At 34.3% G+C, this 15,680-nt stretch overlaps 2 protein-coding genes across 18 annotated transcripts in view; one reads left to right on the top strand and one right to left on the bottom strand.

Annotated features, from left to right (window-relative positions):
* TTC21B (tetratricopeptide repeat domain 21B) overlaps nucleotides 1-15,680 on the top strand; it is an 875,896-nt gene that overhangs the window by 534,494 nt on the left and 325,722 nt on the right. The window lies entirely within an intron of this gene.
* SCN2A (sodium voltage-gated channel alpha subunit 2) overlaps nucleotides 1-15,680 on the bottom strand; it is a 134,448-nt gene that overhangs the window by 21,511 nt on the left and 97,257 nt on the right. For 13 of the 17 annotated variants that reach the window (XM_084999284.1, XM_084999282.1, XM_084999285.1 and 10 more), the window contains 3 exons: nucleotides 13,172-13,651; nucleotides 3,224-3,344; nucleotides 1,719-1,873 (listed from right to left, as the gene is read on the bottom strand). In XM_084999284.1, the coding sequence (XP_084855410.1) occupies nucleotides 1,719-1,873; nucleotides 3,224-3,344; nucleotides 13,172-13,651 (756 nt within the window). Of the gene's footprint in view, nucleotides 1-1,718; nucleotides 1,874-3,223; nucleotides 3,345-9,151; nucleotides 10,385-13,171; nucleotides 13,652-15,680 lie in introns of those variants that run through there. The other 4 variants (XM_084999298.1, XM_084999296.1, XM_084999294.1 and 1 more) reach the window with 2 other exon arrangements.

The raw sequence follows: 15,680 nt of genomic DNA, 5'->3' as shown, positions 1-15,680 counted from the left end.
GTTAAGGATCTGGCGTCGCCTGTTGCCCTGAGCTGTGGTGTAGGTCGCAGACGTGGCTCGGATCTGGCCTTGCTGTGGCTCTGGTGTAGGCTGGCGGCAACAGCTCTGATTCGACCCCTATCTTAGGAACCTCCATATGCTGCGGGTGCGGCCCTAAAAAGATAAAAGACAAAAAAAGAAAAAGAAAAAAACATGCTGTAAGTCTCTTAGGCGTCTAAGGCTGGAAGACTTCATGCTTCCCAAAGCTGCATTTCACTTTATAGTTATCTATATGCAAATGACTGTTGACTGGACATTTCAGTCAGCTAATTAATTCAAATAATTTTTAAATTCTGGCATCAGGGTACCCCAAAAGAGCTTGAAATTCTTAAGAGTCTGCTAGCTGCTTCTCTCTACAGCCAAAGGCAGAAAACAATCTGCAAGCAGGTTTCTTTGTTCAGGGCAGGGTCGTTGGACTGTATACCCCTTCAGTAATGCAAATATAAAGCAAGGAACTCCCGTAGCCTGGGGAAGAGGAACAGATTATAATCTGTCGTTTTCTTCTTTCTCTCGCTCAGTCTGGGCATGTGTGTGCTTACACATCTGGAGCTTCCCTCTGCTAACATTTTGTAGAGCTCTTTGAAAAGGAGAAAAGACTCATCTGCAGGAGCCCCTGGGCCTTCTGGAATGAAAAGAGCATTTAACTAATTTGGTCACCTTGCAGGAAAAACTATCAGGTAGCCTGGTGGTCTGGATAAAGGAGAAAAGAGAATTTTTCTTTTTTTCTTCCTTTTTTTTTTTGAAGAAAAGGGGGACCTGGGCTTGTGACTGGGGCTCAACACAGGGGCATAAAAGCTTTTCAAGTTAATCTATAGTTGAAATTGGAAGCTCCTCAGAAGCCAGCCTTTGTGCCAGCATGTTGGTATACTTTGGTAAGCTTTGGCTGGTGTAGTTAAGACCCACAAGCTACTACATCAAAGGCATTAGTCACTGACAAGTCATCACAGTTCCCTCTCTTCTTGGCATTAAAACACAGGGCTCACCCTCTTTGCTCTGAGTACATGACAGGATGCAGGATTCTTAGTCAAATCAGAAGTGGGCTTTGAGGTCCCTAGATGTAATACCATAATCTACTCACCAGACATTAATGACTAATTGAAAAAAAATAAAAGAAATGCAAGCACATTTATATTGCCAATGGAAAACTCGTCATATTATTTTCATTATGTTAATATTTTGACAAAACTGACCATTCTGTTGAATGAAATCAGATAAAAAAATAAGTTTGTAATGCTTTCATTTTGCTACTGGTCAGTAAATAAGTTAGTCTACTATTTGCCATTCAGTATGGTTGGCACTAGTGAATCAACATGAACAAGGCAGGTGAGTTTTATGTACTGATGGAACTTAGGTTAAGCAGTGTGATATTTAGCTGATAATCCCATATCATGTCTATGTATGCATTCTTAATAAGAACTGGTTCTGATAACTAAAAGTTAGAAAGATCCTTCTTTAAATATTACAAAAAAATCATACTGATCTAAGTTTCATTCAATCTGAGAACAATTCCAGAACAGTAAAAATTGCTACTTGGTGAGCTCTCACACTGTACTAAAAATGTCATACAATGTCTCTCATCTTCACAAACACCTTATTGTAAAAATATATAATAGGAGGTTCATTGAGAAGAAAGGTAAAAGGTTTCAGGTAAGTAAAGGAGTAGATCATATGTCACCTACCAGTGCCCCGCTGCTGAGCAGAATCATGAAGACGATGAATGTTTCAAACCAGTTATGCTCCACTATCTTGTAGCAAGTTTTTCTCAGGTTCCACCAGAGTTTCCCTTTGCCTTCATCTATGCTTATTTGACAACACTTAAACTTCCGCACACAGTCTAAAATATGTCAAATGATAAAATTACTCTTTGATTATGTATATTTGTGTTAGTGGGAGATTCATCTACATTATTACCTGGCACATTGTAAATAACTTCATTTTTTAAGAAAGCTTTCACCTGTAGAAATAGAAATTATCCATACTTTTCAGAATCATTCATTCAACAACAATTTTTCTCAGTGTTTATGAGATTATTATAATGGTCTGGGAGTTCCTATCATGGCTCAGCGGAAATGAACCTGACTATTAACCATGAGGACGCAGGTTTGATCCCTGGCCTTGCTCAGGAGGTTAAGGATCTGGTGTTGCTGTGAGCTGTGGTGTAGGTTGCAGATGCAGCTCGGATCTGGAGTTGCTGTAGCAGTGGTGTAGGCTGGTGGCTACAGCTCTGATTTGACACTAGCCTGGGAACTTTCATATGCAATGGGTGTGGCCCTAAAAAGACAAAAAAAAAAAAAAAGATAACTGATCCATATCTCAAATAACATTAGTTTAGCTTTGTTCACAAAACCCTCTTGGATATATTAGTCACCCCAATGGCATGGTGCCCATATTATAAATAGTTTAAAATCAAAACTTTTATATGAGTCAGTATATATATAATTCAGTATATGATCTATTATCTAGTATCATTTAGAACTAATAAAAAAAAACTTGACCTTGACTATTATTACTAATATAGGTAATTGCTATTCATGGGCAATTTTAAATGTACATGAATCAATTTGTGTCCATTATGACCTGATGCAGTAGTAAAAGATATATTACTTCTTTCTTCTTCGCTTTAAATTTTTTTCCTTCTTTTTTTTTTTTGTCGTTTGCCATTTGTTGGGCCACTCCCGCGGCATATGGAGGTTCCCAAGCTAGGGGTCTAATCGGAGCTGTTGACGCCAGCCATGAGCCGCGTCTGCAACCTACACCACAGCTCACGACAATGCTGGATCGTTAACCCACTGAGCAAGGGCAGGGATTGAACCCGCAACCTCACAGTTCCTAGTCGGATTCGTTAGCCACTGCGCCACAACGGGAACTCCAACTTCATTTTTTAAAGATAGAGATATGTATGATTGGATTCTTCTCCTGTCAAAGATTCTAGAAGGCCACTAAAAAACCCAGATAGTTAGCAGCATTTCTTAGAGTTGAACAGGATCCACACAACTAAGAACATCTGATTATATACATTAAACCATACTTTTTCAAAAATCATCTTTGTTTTGATAAAGAAAAAGCAACAAATGAATAGGTAAATGAACATTTGTGGAGAGAGACAGATTCGAGAGATCCGGGGAGGGAGAGAATAGGGGGTAGATCAGAAAGTCTAAGGAGCACATAGGCATTGTTTCCTCACCTTCTGTAAAACAGGCTTCAGGCTCCAGAGATTCTTCAGGTTCAACCTCAGGTTGTTCTCCCTCAGCGGGAGCTCCTATATCAACTGTGCTGCCTTCAGATGAACTAGTTGCATTTAGCTTCTGAAAATCAATTCCACAGAAAAGCTTTTAAAATATTTTCTTTAATCTATAATATAAAATTCCAAAGGTGTGCCCTTAAGTCTTCTGTATGCATTTCCTTGATCTGTAATTTAAGAATATCTTAAACATAATGCCAGTCCGCTTTAGTAGAGGTGGGGGGTCACAAGATTAGACACAGCACCACAGTATTTTTTTTCCTTTAAAAATATGGTGCTAACAACTTAAATAATTTTATTTATTAAGCTTCTGTTTAGAGAGAGATTCTGAAACAAAATCATGCAGAGAGCTTATGTAAACTGCCAGAGTTGGATGGTGGTCTGTGATCTTGCTTTTGTATATTAGTTTGAGAATGGTATAGTTCATTTTCTTCTAAAATTGTGACCCAACCAACAAAAGCTGCATAAGTGTATTTTCATGTCAAATGCAGAAAAGATTTGATCAAATGCACATAAACAGCAACAATCTAAATTTATCCACTTTTCATTGACATGAAAACATATACCACTGGTTTTTATTAAATATATTCTACAGTTTTCTAATTCTGAAAAGAGCAGCACATTGTTAGCTTTATAGCAAGAGCTGATATTTTGCATTCTCTTTGGCCAATGCACTCCCGTGTTTCATTGTGCATTTGGAAACTACTTGTTACTCTGGCACTCTTACCTCTCCAATTAATATAGGCAGAAATGAATCTTTGTTGTTTTGTTTTCCTTTAGGTTAAATCAAATACCATCAAAAGAAAAATATAAGAGAAAGAAGTTGTTTTAAATCTTGAAATGCAACAAACTTTAGCCAGGTCAGGTTGTTCATGGGATCAGCATAAATGAAGGGATCCAGTCTTTTAATCTGGTCTTAAAATGCTGCAGAAATGACACAGGGCCAGGTATGAGTGCCACATGGAATCAGAGTAGTTTGGGCCACAGCATTCTCAGACCTGTTACAATGTTATTACCATCAGTGCATAACATTAGGAAATAGCTGAGCTGATAGGAGCTACTTTATAAAGGGGATGAGGTAAGCACATGATAAAATGCACATTGAAGTACGTTGAACCTACTCTAAAATGGATGTTGTAGTCAGTACAAGAAACATATTACTTCTATTTGGGCTAAGGACTTTATAGATTTCCCTAGGGAGACAGTCCCTTTATTTTCTGAAAATAACTTCTTTGTATAAAATATCTCCCTGGCATAATAGTGCTGATAAAGAAAAATATTTATATACAATATACATAAGATTAAAAATGCTTTTAGGTAATTTGACAATATAAGTGATAGAAGCATAAATGTTACATATATCTCCTCCACTGGAATTATTTTTAAATTCAGAATTATTTTTAAAGTCAACCAAAGTACTTAAATCAGAGATTATATATTATAAGGTGCTTGAAGGTTGTTGATTTCTTTTGTTGCTCATCAAGTATATTGCAATAGGAGACAGATTCTCAATTCTAGTATTTTTGTTATTAAAATTTGAATATATCTTGTTTTAAGATGAAAGATTATATGACTTTTCAAAATTTCCTAACTTTTGTTATTTGGTTAGATTCTTTCTTTGACAATGTAGCTGTATTAATAAACATGTAATTGACTAAGAAATGACTAAATTATTCTATCAATCCCATCCATCTTATCCTCATAAAGTCATTACAATATTAGGAATTTGAAAACAATAATCTTATCATTTACAGGATGTTGTAACATGACAGGTAATCAGAAAAGTGAAACTTGGTTATGTCTGATCTAACCACAAACAGCCCACAAGAAGAAACAGAAAAAATCCTTTTAGGAAAAAGAATCACACTTTTGGGGATGTCCTTGGGTAAATGAGGATCCATATTCAGGGCACTCCATATGCTCAGGCTAGCACAGGTGACTGCATCAAAGCCTAAGTCAGTGCTGGGTGGCTACTGGTCAATAAATATTCTCTAAAAAAATGAATAAATGAATGAATATTTTTCACAACAAAATGAAGGCTAGTTCTTGACAATGATCAGGAGAAGTCACCAGACAACATATTCCAGGGAATCTTGGTTCAAAATGTTCAAAAGTTTCCAGAGGATCTCTGTAACATTAACTATTATGCCTTTTATTAGGGCAGTGCCCTAGTACTGACATAGAATTAATAGATTTTTTTTAGTTGAAGTCAAATATTTATGTATTTAAGGATTAGATTATTATTTTTTCAAAAGTATAACATAAAAGTATTTTGTGTTTCTAGAAGATATATCTTACCAGACTTAATTTTTTGAAGCAAAGATCGTGCTTTTGCCATCTTTGCATCTGTAGGATCTATCACCAATGGCTGTGTTTAATAGATGTTCAGTGAATAAGTGAATGAATGACCAATGCATGGACTTTTATTCCTTCACTATTTCTAATACCTCCTATCTAATACTTTCACATTCAAAGGAATCCACATAATATTCTCATGCAAATGCAGAGAAACACAAATCCTTTAAGATTCTAAATTGTCTGAGTAATGATGACCAGTAATGATGATCAGGTTTCCAATTAATCAGACCTAAGCCGAAACTATGAAATAAACTGTACTTGAACTCCGGAGCCAGGAAAGCTAATACTGACTCATTTTGACAATGCTTTTTTTCTTTACACTCTACATACAGGACCTACAGTCCTAGCAGTGAAGTGGTCTTCATTGAGGAGGGGCAGTCTCATCCTTTCCCATCTTCCCCCTGAGATGGAACAGTACAGGATCTACCTGTCACATGTATTACTTGAATACCTTTACTTGGTTTACAAATAAAGAATCTGAGGTGCACATTAGCCCCCAACATTAATCAACCCAGTGTCTAGTTAGAGAAAGAAACATGGCTTTAATCGTCTTGTCAAAAGTCACAGTGAATCAGTATCTGGACTCTAGGTCTCCTGTACCCTATTTTTGCCAGGATTCTCTAAAGAATTTTTTTGATGATTCGTAAGTTAAGCCGATCTTTATCATTTAAAACATTTAGTAGATGTGATATGTAATTAAATTAAACATTGTAGGTTCAAGATAGTGCTTGGGATGTTGTTGATCCTCATGTTTCATGACCATGAACTTAGAATTAGTTTGTTAGATTCACATCCTTAGATATATTAATGTAAAGTATAGCTAAATATACATTGGGATACTTCATAAACAAAAGTTTACTTTAAACAATAATCCTGATATGTAGGCAAGAAATTCTGATTTATAAAACCTTTCTTGATAACATCAGTTTAATACTTTCTTAAAATCACATGAGGCAAATCTCATAATATTATAAAATATGTTGACTAAAACAGTTAAAATGTATAAAGAACCTATAAAAGCCAAATAAATAAAATTAAAAATATAAAACTCTTCAGCTTCACCAAAGGTCATAATTATGATTAATCCTAACTACAATACAAATTCACCAATTAGAACTGTTAAATATACATCATTATATGGAAGTATTAGTACTCATACACTTAAAAGAAAACTTTTCAAAGACTGTAAATGCTCCAATCTAAGCATCATTCACTGCAAAATGACATGAGAAAGAGCTCAGTATATTTACTAGCTAGAAATAGAACCAGTTCTTTATTTTCAAGTTCTATTCTTCCCTTAGGTAAAATTAAGATGTTTAAATTCTCTTTTTATTATGTATGCCTATTTGTTGGAAGAGAAGTAGACTGAGTGATATTGTCAGAACAGCCCTTCCTTAGTCAAACTTTACGAAAATGTGGATATTCCCCAATGTCAGGATAGTCAAGAGATCTAACGGAAATAGCGAATTGTTATTTGCTATGCCTAGTATTGCCAATCATTTATTTTTAGGTGAAAATATTGGCTGAACTTATTTTTTTAGTGAAAACTTCATGTTACAAGCCTGTTACTATTGAAAATCTGCTGGATTCCTCTAAGTGCTGTAATTATTATCATAGGAGTTAAGCAAGGAAGAATCATATTTTATTTAATGATCTAATAAATAAATATCAAGACAATATTTCTCTTCATATTTTTAAATGCTCGACTTTCAACTTTCACTTGCCACATCATTGATAAACTATTATTAAACATTTACATGCCAAACTCATAGTCCTTCTTTAAGAAAGTAAAAGTAGGAGTTCCCGTTGTGGCGCAGTGGTTAACGAATCTGACTAGGAACCATGAGGTTGCAGGTTCAATCCCTGGCCTTGCTTAGTGGGTTAAGGATCTGGCATTGCCGTGAGCTGTGGTGTAGGTCGCAGACATGGCTTGGATCCCACGTTGCTGTGGCTGTGGCGTAGGCTGGCGGCTACAGCTCCAATTAGACCTCTAGCCTGGGAACCTCCATATGCCACGGGAGCGGCCCTAGAAAAGGCAAAAAAAAAAAAAAAAAAAAGTAAAAGTATTTTTGAAAATAATTAATCACAACAGAAAAAGGGAGAAAAAATGCCACTTCCAATTAAGTTTTTCATAGGCACACTTTTTTTCTTATTATGAACTTGATATATTTTTAAGAAAATGTAATTAGTAAATAGTGTATATAATTTGGAAAAAGAGTATATTCTAATCTTAGTGAATAAAAGAAATTGAAAAATTTTTTTTTTAAAAAAAAGAGATAATTCAAGTATAGACTAAATCAAGTCTTCCATATCTAACTATTTGGTTTCCAAGAATGGCAATGTTCCATATGGATCTTAATTCTAATCTACATTTAAGGAACTCTGGGTCATTTTATATGAAAAAAAAGTAACATTTAGACAATAAAGGTGACGGTTATGCTTACTTTGGGATAGGCCTAAGGCCAATGTGACATATTAATACTAGAAAGGAATTGCTCTTCTTAGTAAGGAAGGTAAAATCATTTTACTACATTATCCATATAATCACTTTTGTCTTTATAACAGATACATTATGAAATTCTGTAATACATAAATAGCAGGGTCTTAAATATCTTTCTTGGGATGGTAAAAGTAATGTCTTCTGCCATGCTGACCTACCCCTCAGCAGATTACCAGTGTCCCCAAGACATACATGTTTGGCCATTTTAGTTCTTACATTAAATATATTTCAACTTTTTCCTCCCTTACTTACTATTCCCTTGGAAAACTTTCCCTTGAGGACTTCACATTCTTCGGCATAAAATCACAGATGGGTTTCTATTGAACCCATTCCACCACTGCTTACCCAAACCTTCCCTATACATCTTTCCCTCCCTTCCTACTCCTTGTTTTGGATTTCAGTATACTACTCTTTTAGGAAGCAGACAATGTTTTCTGATCAGAGACAGATTCAAGAAAATGGAAAACTGTAATAATGTGAGAGTAAGAATATACGAAGTCATTTAAATCAGTTCTTTCTTAGTTTGTGTTCCACCACAGTTACTCCAGCTAAATCTTCTAAATACTGGTTGATGACATACTTGTTAGTTACTTTGTCTCATACACCTCTCTACACAGGTACTTGGAAAACAGGACTCAGATAGTAAGGAAACTAACCCTACTTCTAAGAAACTGGAAAAAAACAGGCCTTTATCCTATGACATCATATCTCATACTTTTCTGAAGAATTAACATATAATAGGAAAAAAAATAACTCTCTGGTCCCTGTATATATGTGTATTTGTGTTTTGCTGTGAGCAATTTTACATCTTGAGTCTCATTGTATAAGGTATCATTTCTCCAATATGTAAGGCATTATCTTTCATGAACGTAGAGTGCTAGTGACTGAATATTTTATCCCAAAGTACAAAGAATGCTCCAAAAATGATATGATTATTGCTCCCTCCAAAGAGCCAAATATGATTATGTGAGGGTTGTTTTGTAGTTGTAATGGCAGAAGGAAAGGAAACTGCATTTAAGTGACCAAGTATTTAATTAGCATATTTTGAAAAAAAATAAATTGGGTTGGTTAATTTTTTTTACAAAACTGATTTCAACATGAGGGAATGAAAGGTCCTCCAAATGGAACCCATAGAAAGGTATTACACTCACTGCCTTAGTTGCATGACTGGGAGGTCCCATTAATTAATAAACATGAAAGGAGCAAGAGCTCACACTGATTCTCTTCCTATATGAGTCTGCTGTGCATAATATATTTAAATAATATTCTCCAAGAGAAAGTTTCCCAGCAGGTCTGGATGAAATAAAGGAGAAACAAAAATACAAAGTACAGAGGAGCAACACAATGAAGAAAGTGGATTCCAGATCTTTTTTTCAGAATGAACATACTACCTATAACACTGTCTTTCTTTCTCTTTTTTTTTGTGTACAAAAGACATTTATTTCCTTTTCTTTCGGTCTCAGAAGTTTTAGGAGTAAATATCAACAGAATCTCTAAGAGAATTGTATTCTAAATGCAAAGTACTTTTGATTAAGTGTTAAATAGAGCAATGCCATTTTCTCTGAGATGAAAGAGGTAAAAATTAAACCCATGATGCTAGCAGCCAAAACATAACATTCCAATTCATTCACATTATTATCACACTAAAACATCCTCTAGGAAGTTTGCACATGAATAAGGGATTGCTTTAATTTACAGATTGCCTTTCAGAAAAATTTAATATGACACTGAACCAAAAATTACCAACAAAGTACATTCATTTGGGTTTTATTTAAGAAAAGGGCAAGGGAGAAAAAGCTTTCTGTAAAGGTTTTTCAAAGAGTACCTTATATTTCTCCTTTAGACCCTTAGCACATTCAAAACTCTGTAATGCTAAATGGAAATTAAATAATCCTTAAAGGTCATGCACTTTTATTTTTCACTGAATGTAATTCTATTAAAAAATCTGTGTAAGAAAATTAGCAGATAACTCCTTTTAAAAAAAAAGTTAGAGTTGCCAAACTTGCCTGACCATGCTTTATGACTCAGCATAAGAGCAGCTGTGCATGTTTTTATTTTACTGCCAATGGATGGGCAAGGAATGTAGCTGAGTAACATGCAGGCCAGTCAAAATTCATTTAGAAACTAATTATATTTATATATGTACAACTTGCTTAGGTAACCTGGGCAAAAGTGGTGGCACGAGTCTCTGGCTGGTTAAAAAACACCAGAGCTGCATTCTTGATGGCTCCAGCTTGGTTTTATCCCTGTGAGAAGTAAGAACGGTAAGCAGTGAAGGTCACCATAATGAACTAGTAAATTTCACTTTGAAAAATGATCATTCAAGCATGGCTTCAACATTATTAAAACTCTATAAGAAAAGTCAATCATTTTCAATCACAAAGCATAAAAAGAATTACATTATATATAATAAAATGAGTTAAAACATATAAACATGATATGAATTTAAAATGATATACTCTAGAGAATCTACAGAAGACTGTCAAAGAATCACACAAATTTGGCAAAGATAAAATAGAAGAGCACTTAGTTCAAACACCTGAACAACTTCTGGGTCCACTTGGTTAGTCTGCCCTATAAAAAGGAATTCATTAGGCATCCCCCAAATTAAAAGGTGCTCCATTTTTTTTCCTTTAATTTTTTCAAATCATTTAGGGAAGAATATTGATAAGCCTCATTCCAATTATTAATATGCTACATGTGATATTTAACAGCACAATCCATTCCTAATAGTTAAGAAAATGACCGGACAAAACTAAATTGAAGGCAGAATACTAAAAGGTGCAAATACTTGGTATTCTTGAATAATTGTTTCAATTCTCTTTTGTTTTCCTAGTGGAGAGTTACCAGGTAAAATATCAAAAGATTAAAACCTGCACAAAGTTCCTTCCTAGACTATTGCTCTAATCCTTTATTTGTTTGTGAGTTTGTATTTAGGAAGTTTGATATAAAGCCATCATTGAAAATTTCACCAAATAATGTATTTTAACACACAAGTAACAATCTCTATGATGGGAAAGTATTGAAAGAACTCCACAGCTAAAGTAATAAAATAATTCTGTCTACTTTCAACTGGTAGAACAGTTCTCTGCCTCCAATTCCAAAGTACTGACTTTGCATATTCTTTTGGAGTACTTAACTCAAACTGAAAACAAATGAAGAAATTAATGGTAATAAGAGAAACTGAGAAGAGTTTGGATTTTTCTTACTATAAGCCCCATCTTACTAGACATTTCTCTAATGTCAAACATAATGCCTTGAGGTGAAGCTTTAACATTGCTGAAAATAAAGAAGACTGGATGTCAAGTTAACTATACCTCAAAAGAAACTCAAACTTAACTGAAGTTTAAATAGACTTTTGGCTTCACATTTGATTCTCCATAATTCATCTGTAACTAATAAGACACCCTAAAATTAAACATACATAAAAATAAAAATTGGTTTTCCTTACTCTAAGGGAGATACTTACTATTAGGTGTAATGCCAAAATAATGAGAAGAAACAAAAGGAATAATAAGGGAAATATATATTAAAATCTAATGACCCAAATGAATTTTATAAATGCTGACTTCAGTTTCTAGTAATGTACAATACCAGAAATTAGGCCCTACTTTGTCAGCATAGTCCAATCATGTGTGCTTATCCAAAATTTTACTAACTAGATCTTAAGATATTAGTTTTAAAATAATGATAGGGTTCACCTAATCACAGCAATTCTTTGCTTCAAGTTATAAGGTTTTAAAATTTTCCCCTTGAATCTCATCTGTTATTTTGTGAAACTAGAAACAGAAACTATGGCCTTGTTACTTATTAATTTTAGTACTTACATTTAAACTTTCCCTAATTTCATGTTTAACATCTACTTCTACCTAATCACTGAATTAGTAATATTACCTGTCTTACAAATAAGAACAAATGGAAACAGCATATTTTATGGAATAAATATAGGAATACTGACTGAAATATATAAAGTTCCCTTCTTAAAAGCATATTTTTGCTCATAATTTTATCAACTGATCCCTAATTTTGGGAATTTTGTTTCACCACTTAAATTGTATCCTTTAGAGTCTCAAACTTCCCCCAAATCATCTTTCTAAGGATAAGAATAGTGATAGAGGATTTTCTGTTCTCTGTCAATCAATTCAAATGATAAGAAAGAATGAATCTTTGTTGTTCTTTTTATTTGTTTATGCAAGCTTTCATTGCTGGCAATTCTGTTTTCATTTTTGTGTAGTTAAACAAACACTAAGGGTTTACATTCCTTCTTCTCTTTACCCCGATTCTATGCCTATTAACTTTAAACCAAAAACACACTCTAGGTTTATACTCTTCTAGTAAATCAAAGAATTCTTTAAACTATCAAGAATTCTTTAAACTATCAAGACTGTTACTATAGTTGGTATATTCAGAATTTTAAATTTTATAATTGTTTAGACAGCATGCACTGGGCTCAATGGAGTTAAAAACATTTTCAGCCTGATTTCTCATCACTACCTTCACTTCCTTTAAAAAATTACTACTTCAGAAAACATGACTTATATGTAAATATCAAGCCAAAGTCCCAATCATATTTTCCATGAATAAATATGCCTGTTCAAACTAAATAAGATCACATTTTATAAAGTATTCCATAAGAGTCAAGAATGCAGCAAAGTGAGAATTTGAACTGACCTCTCACCAAGTATTTTTCTAGTACATACAAAAAGATTACTATTGGGAGAGTTATAAGGAAGAAAGTGGATAAACTGAGGCATTTTCATAATTCAAAAATTATTTTTAAATCCTTAAAAAATTCATACTAATATGAATACTAATATTATCAATAACTCAAAATGGTGAATATTTGAAAAAAATTCATCATTTGTCTAGCTGTATTTTGCTCTATTGTCAATTTCTCTATCACCAGTTTTGCCATAGAAATTGTATCAATAGATATTTTCTGTTTTCTTATAGAAAGAAAACATAATTTTAAAAAGTCTGATAGTTTAAAGCATCCATAATACCATAATATCTTCTTATGTAGAAATTCCTACCTCTTTGCTCTCCTCCATATCTGACTCGCTGCTGAATTCTTCAGTGTTTAAATTTTCAAAGTCAGATTCTCCAACAGCAATTGGTACAGTCACTGTGAGGCTGGGATTGTTTATAAATGACATGTAATCACTTTCATCCACGACATACTTTTCTACACTGCTGCCTATGCCACTGGTAGTTCCATTTCCATCTTTCAGATAATTGAGGTCTTTGCCTATTTCTATGGTCGTATGGTTGGAAATACAGCTGTCTTTTTTGTTATTTAGATCTTCAAGAGGTTTAATTTCATCTAAAGCTTTCTGCTTTCTAACAAAGGCTTTCTGAATAAATTCACGTAATTTTCTTTTAACATAATCGATTCCTTTCTGCATCCTTCCCACGGCAATCTGGAGATTATTCATTTCATTATCGTCGTCAGTGGCGGCAAGATTGTCAGAACTGAATGAACTCAAGAGTAAGGCCAGGAAGAGGTTCAGAACCTAAAACACAATTGGAAAATAGGTGATCAAAATATTCCATTGTTTCTATTTGCAGTAACATGGATGGACCTAGAGACCATCATACTAAGTGAAGTTAGGCAGACAGTGAAAGACAAACATCAGATGTTATCACTTATACTTGGAATCTAAAAGAAAGGATACAAATGAACTTATTTGCAGAACAGAAACAGATGCACAGACTTTGAAAACAATTAAAACAAACTTATGGTTACCAAAAGGGATGCACTAGGGGTTAGGGATCGGCATATATACACGGTGACTTATGGAATGATTGGCCAACCTGCTGTATAGCACAGAGAACTTTATCCAATGTTCTGTGATCATCTATGTGGGAAAAGAATCTTTATGTGTGTACATGTATAACTGAATCACTTCGTTGTACAGCAGAAATTATCACAACATTGTAAATCCACTATACTTCAATAAAACTTTTAAAAATAAAAAATTATTTTGTTTTTATTGCTCTAAACTATAAAATTTCCAAAACTGTTCTTATACCTCATTTTTTGCTAGTAGGTATTCTTCCTAGTTTATGATAAACTATCCTGGAAAAAAAGGTGAATGAAATAAATACCTGGCCAATATATAATAATACTACTAACACTTTTTAGTCATTGCAAAAGTACTGAAAACACTGTTGCATAAAATCTCTATTTTAAGTTCAAGTCCAAATGAGAAACCTTACTTATCTAGATCACTATACAAGGAAAAAGAAAAAAGTTTTGAAATGCTAAATATTTTATTCATATAACCTGAGTTTTCTAAGACACTGATAATTTATCATAATTTTATTTCTGAAACCAAAGATGACTCTTACATATTTAAATATGATTTTATTTCTGTGCATATGTACTAATTTTTGCACATTAGATAACTTGTCAATTTAGAAAAACCATATGCCTACTCCTAGATCAAAAATACCAGTTTTGGGAGTTCCTGCAGTGGCTCAGTGGTTAACAAATCTGATTAGGAACCATGAGGTTGTGGGTTCAATCCCTGGCCTTGCTCAGTGGGTTAAGGATCTGGCGTTGCAGTGAGCTGTGGTGTAGGTCGCAGATGTGGCTCAGATTCAATGTTGCTGTGGCTTTGGTGCAGGCTGGCGGCTACAGCTCCTAGACCCCTAGCCTAGGAACCTCTATATGTTGTGGGCGTGGCCCTGGAAAAGACAAAAAGATAGAAAAAGAAGGAGTGGGAGGGATCGGGAGCTTGGGCTTATCAGACACAATTTAGAATAGATTTACAAGGAGATCCTGCTGAGTAGTATTGAGAGCTATGTCTAGATACTCATTGCAACAGAAGAAAGGGTGGGGGGGAAATGTACACATGTAAGGATAACTTGATCCCCTTGCTGTACAGTGGGAAAAAAAATAATTAAAAAAGAAAAAAGAAAAAAAAAAAAAGACACACAAAAAATCCCAGTTTTGGGTTCGGAAAGTTGTGGCCAATAGATTTATACAGTGGTTGGAAATACTACTGCAAAGAAATAGTTATGGACCACTAATTAGTCTGTAACTTGGGTCTCCAAAAATAGGACCCACTGATATGAGTGAAAAGATTAGTGACCACAAACCCACTGTACACATTCAAAAAGAGGTAATTTACTAAGGAGGGGAGGACCCCCTTGTGCACAAGATCAAGTCATATAACTTTTTTCAGGATTTGATTAATACTGTCCATGAGTCCCTGGTTATTCAAGCATACAGGACAAAAAAAGGACAGAGCTCTAAAGGGGTCCAAAGACAAAAAGTAAACAGCACAGAAGAGAAAGAGGAATCCTGGGAAAGATTTTAAGTAAAACTTCAATGAAAAGGATGCTGCATTCTTGCTATAGTCCTATCTTTCCAATAAGCTAAGAAGGCCCAGAGCCCCTTTGTCTAACCAATTAAAAATTAGTCTAGCCAATAGTGGGAAGAAAGGTAAAAATTGGTAAGATCCGCAAGGACTGTACATAATTCTGAGTCTATACTAACATCTTTCTATTGCTCTACCATGACTGTTGTTCATACTA

This window comes from Sus scrofa, chromosome 15 (genome assembly GCF_054392235.1).
Source record: "Sus scrofa isolate SSC_HxYL_T2T_F1_AM1 chromosome 15, Sscrofa_HxYL_maternal_Yorkshire_Landrace_v2.0, whole genome shotgun sequence".
NCBI lineage: Eukaryota > Metazoa > Chordata > Mammalia > Artiodactyla > Suidae > Sus > Sus scrofa.
This window is presented reverse-complemented; position numbering and strand designations above follow the sequence as displayed.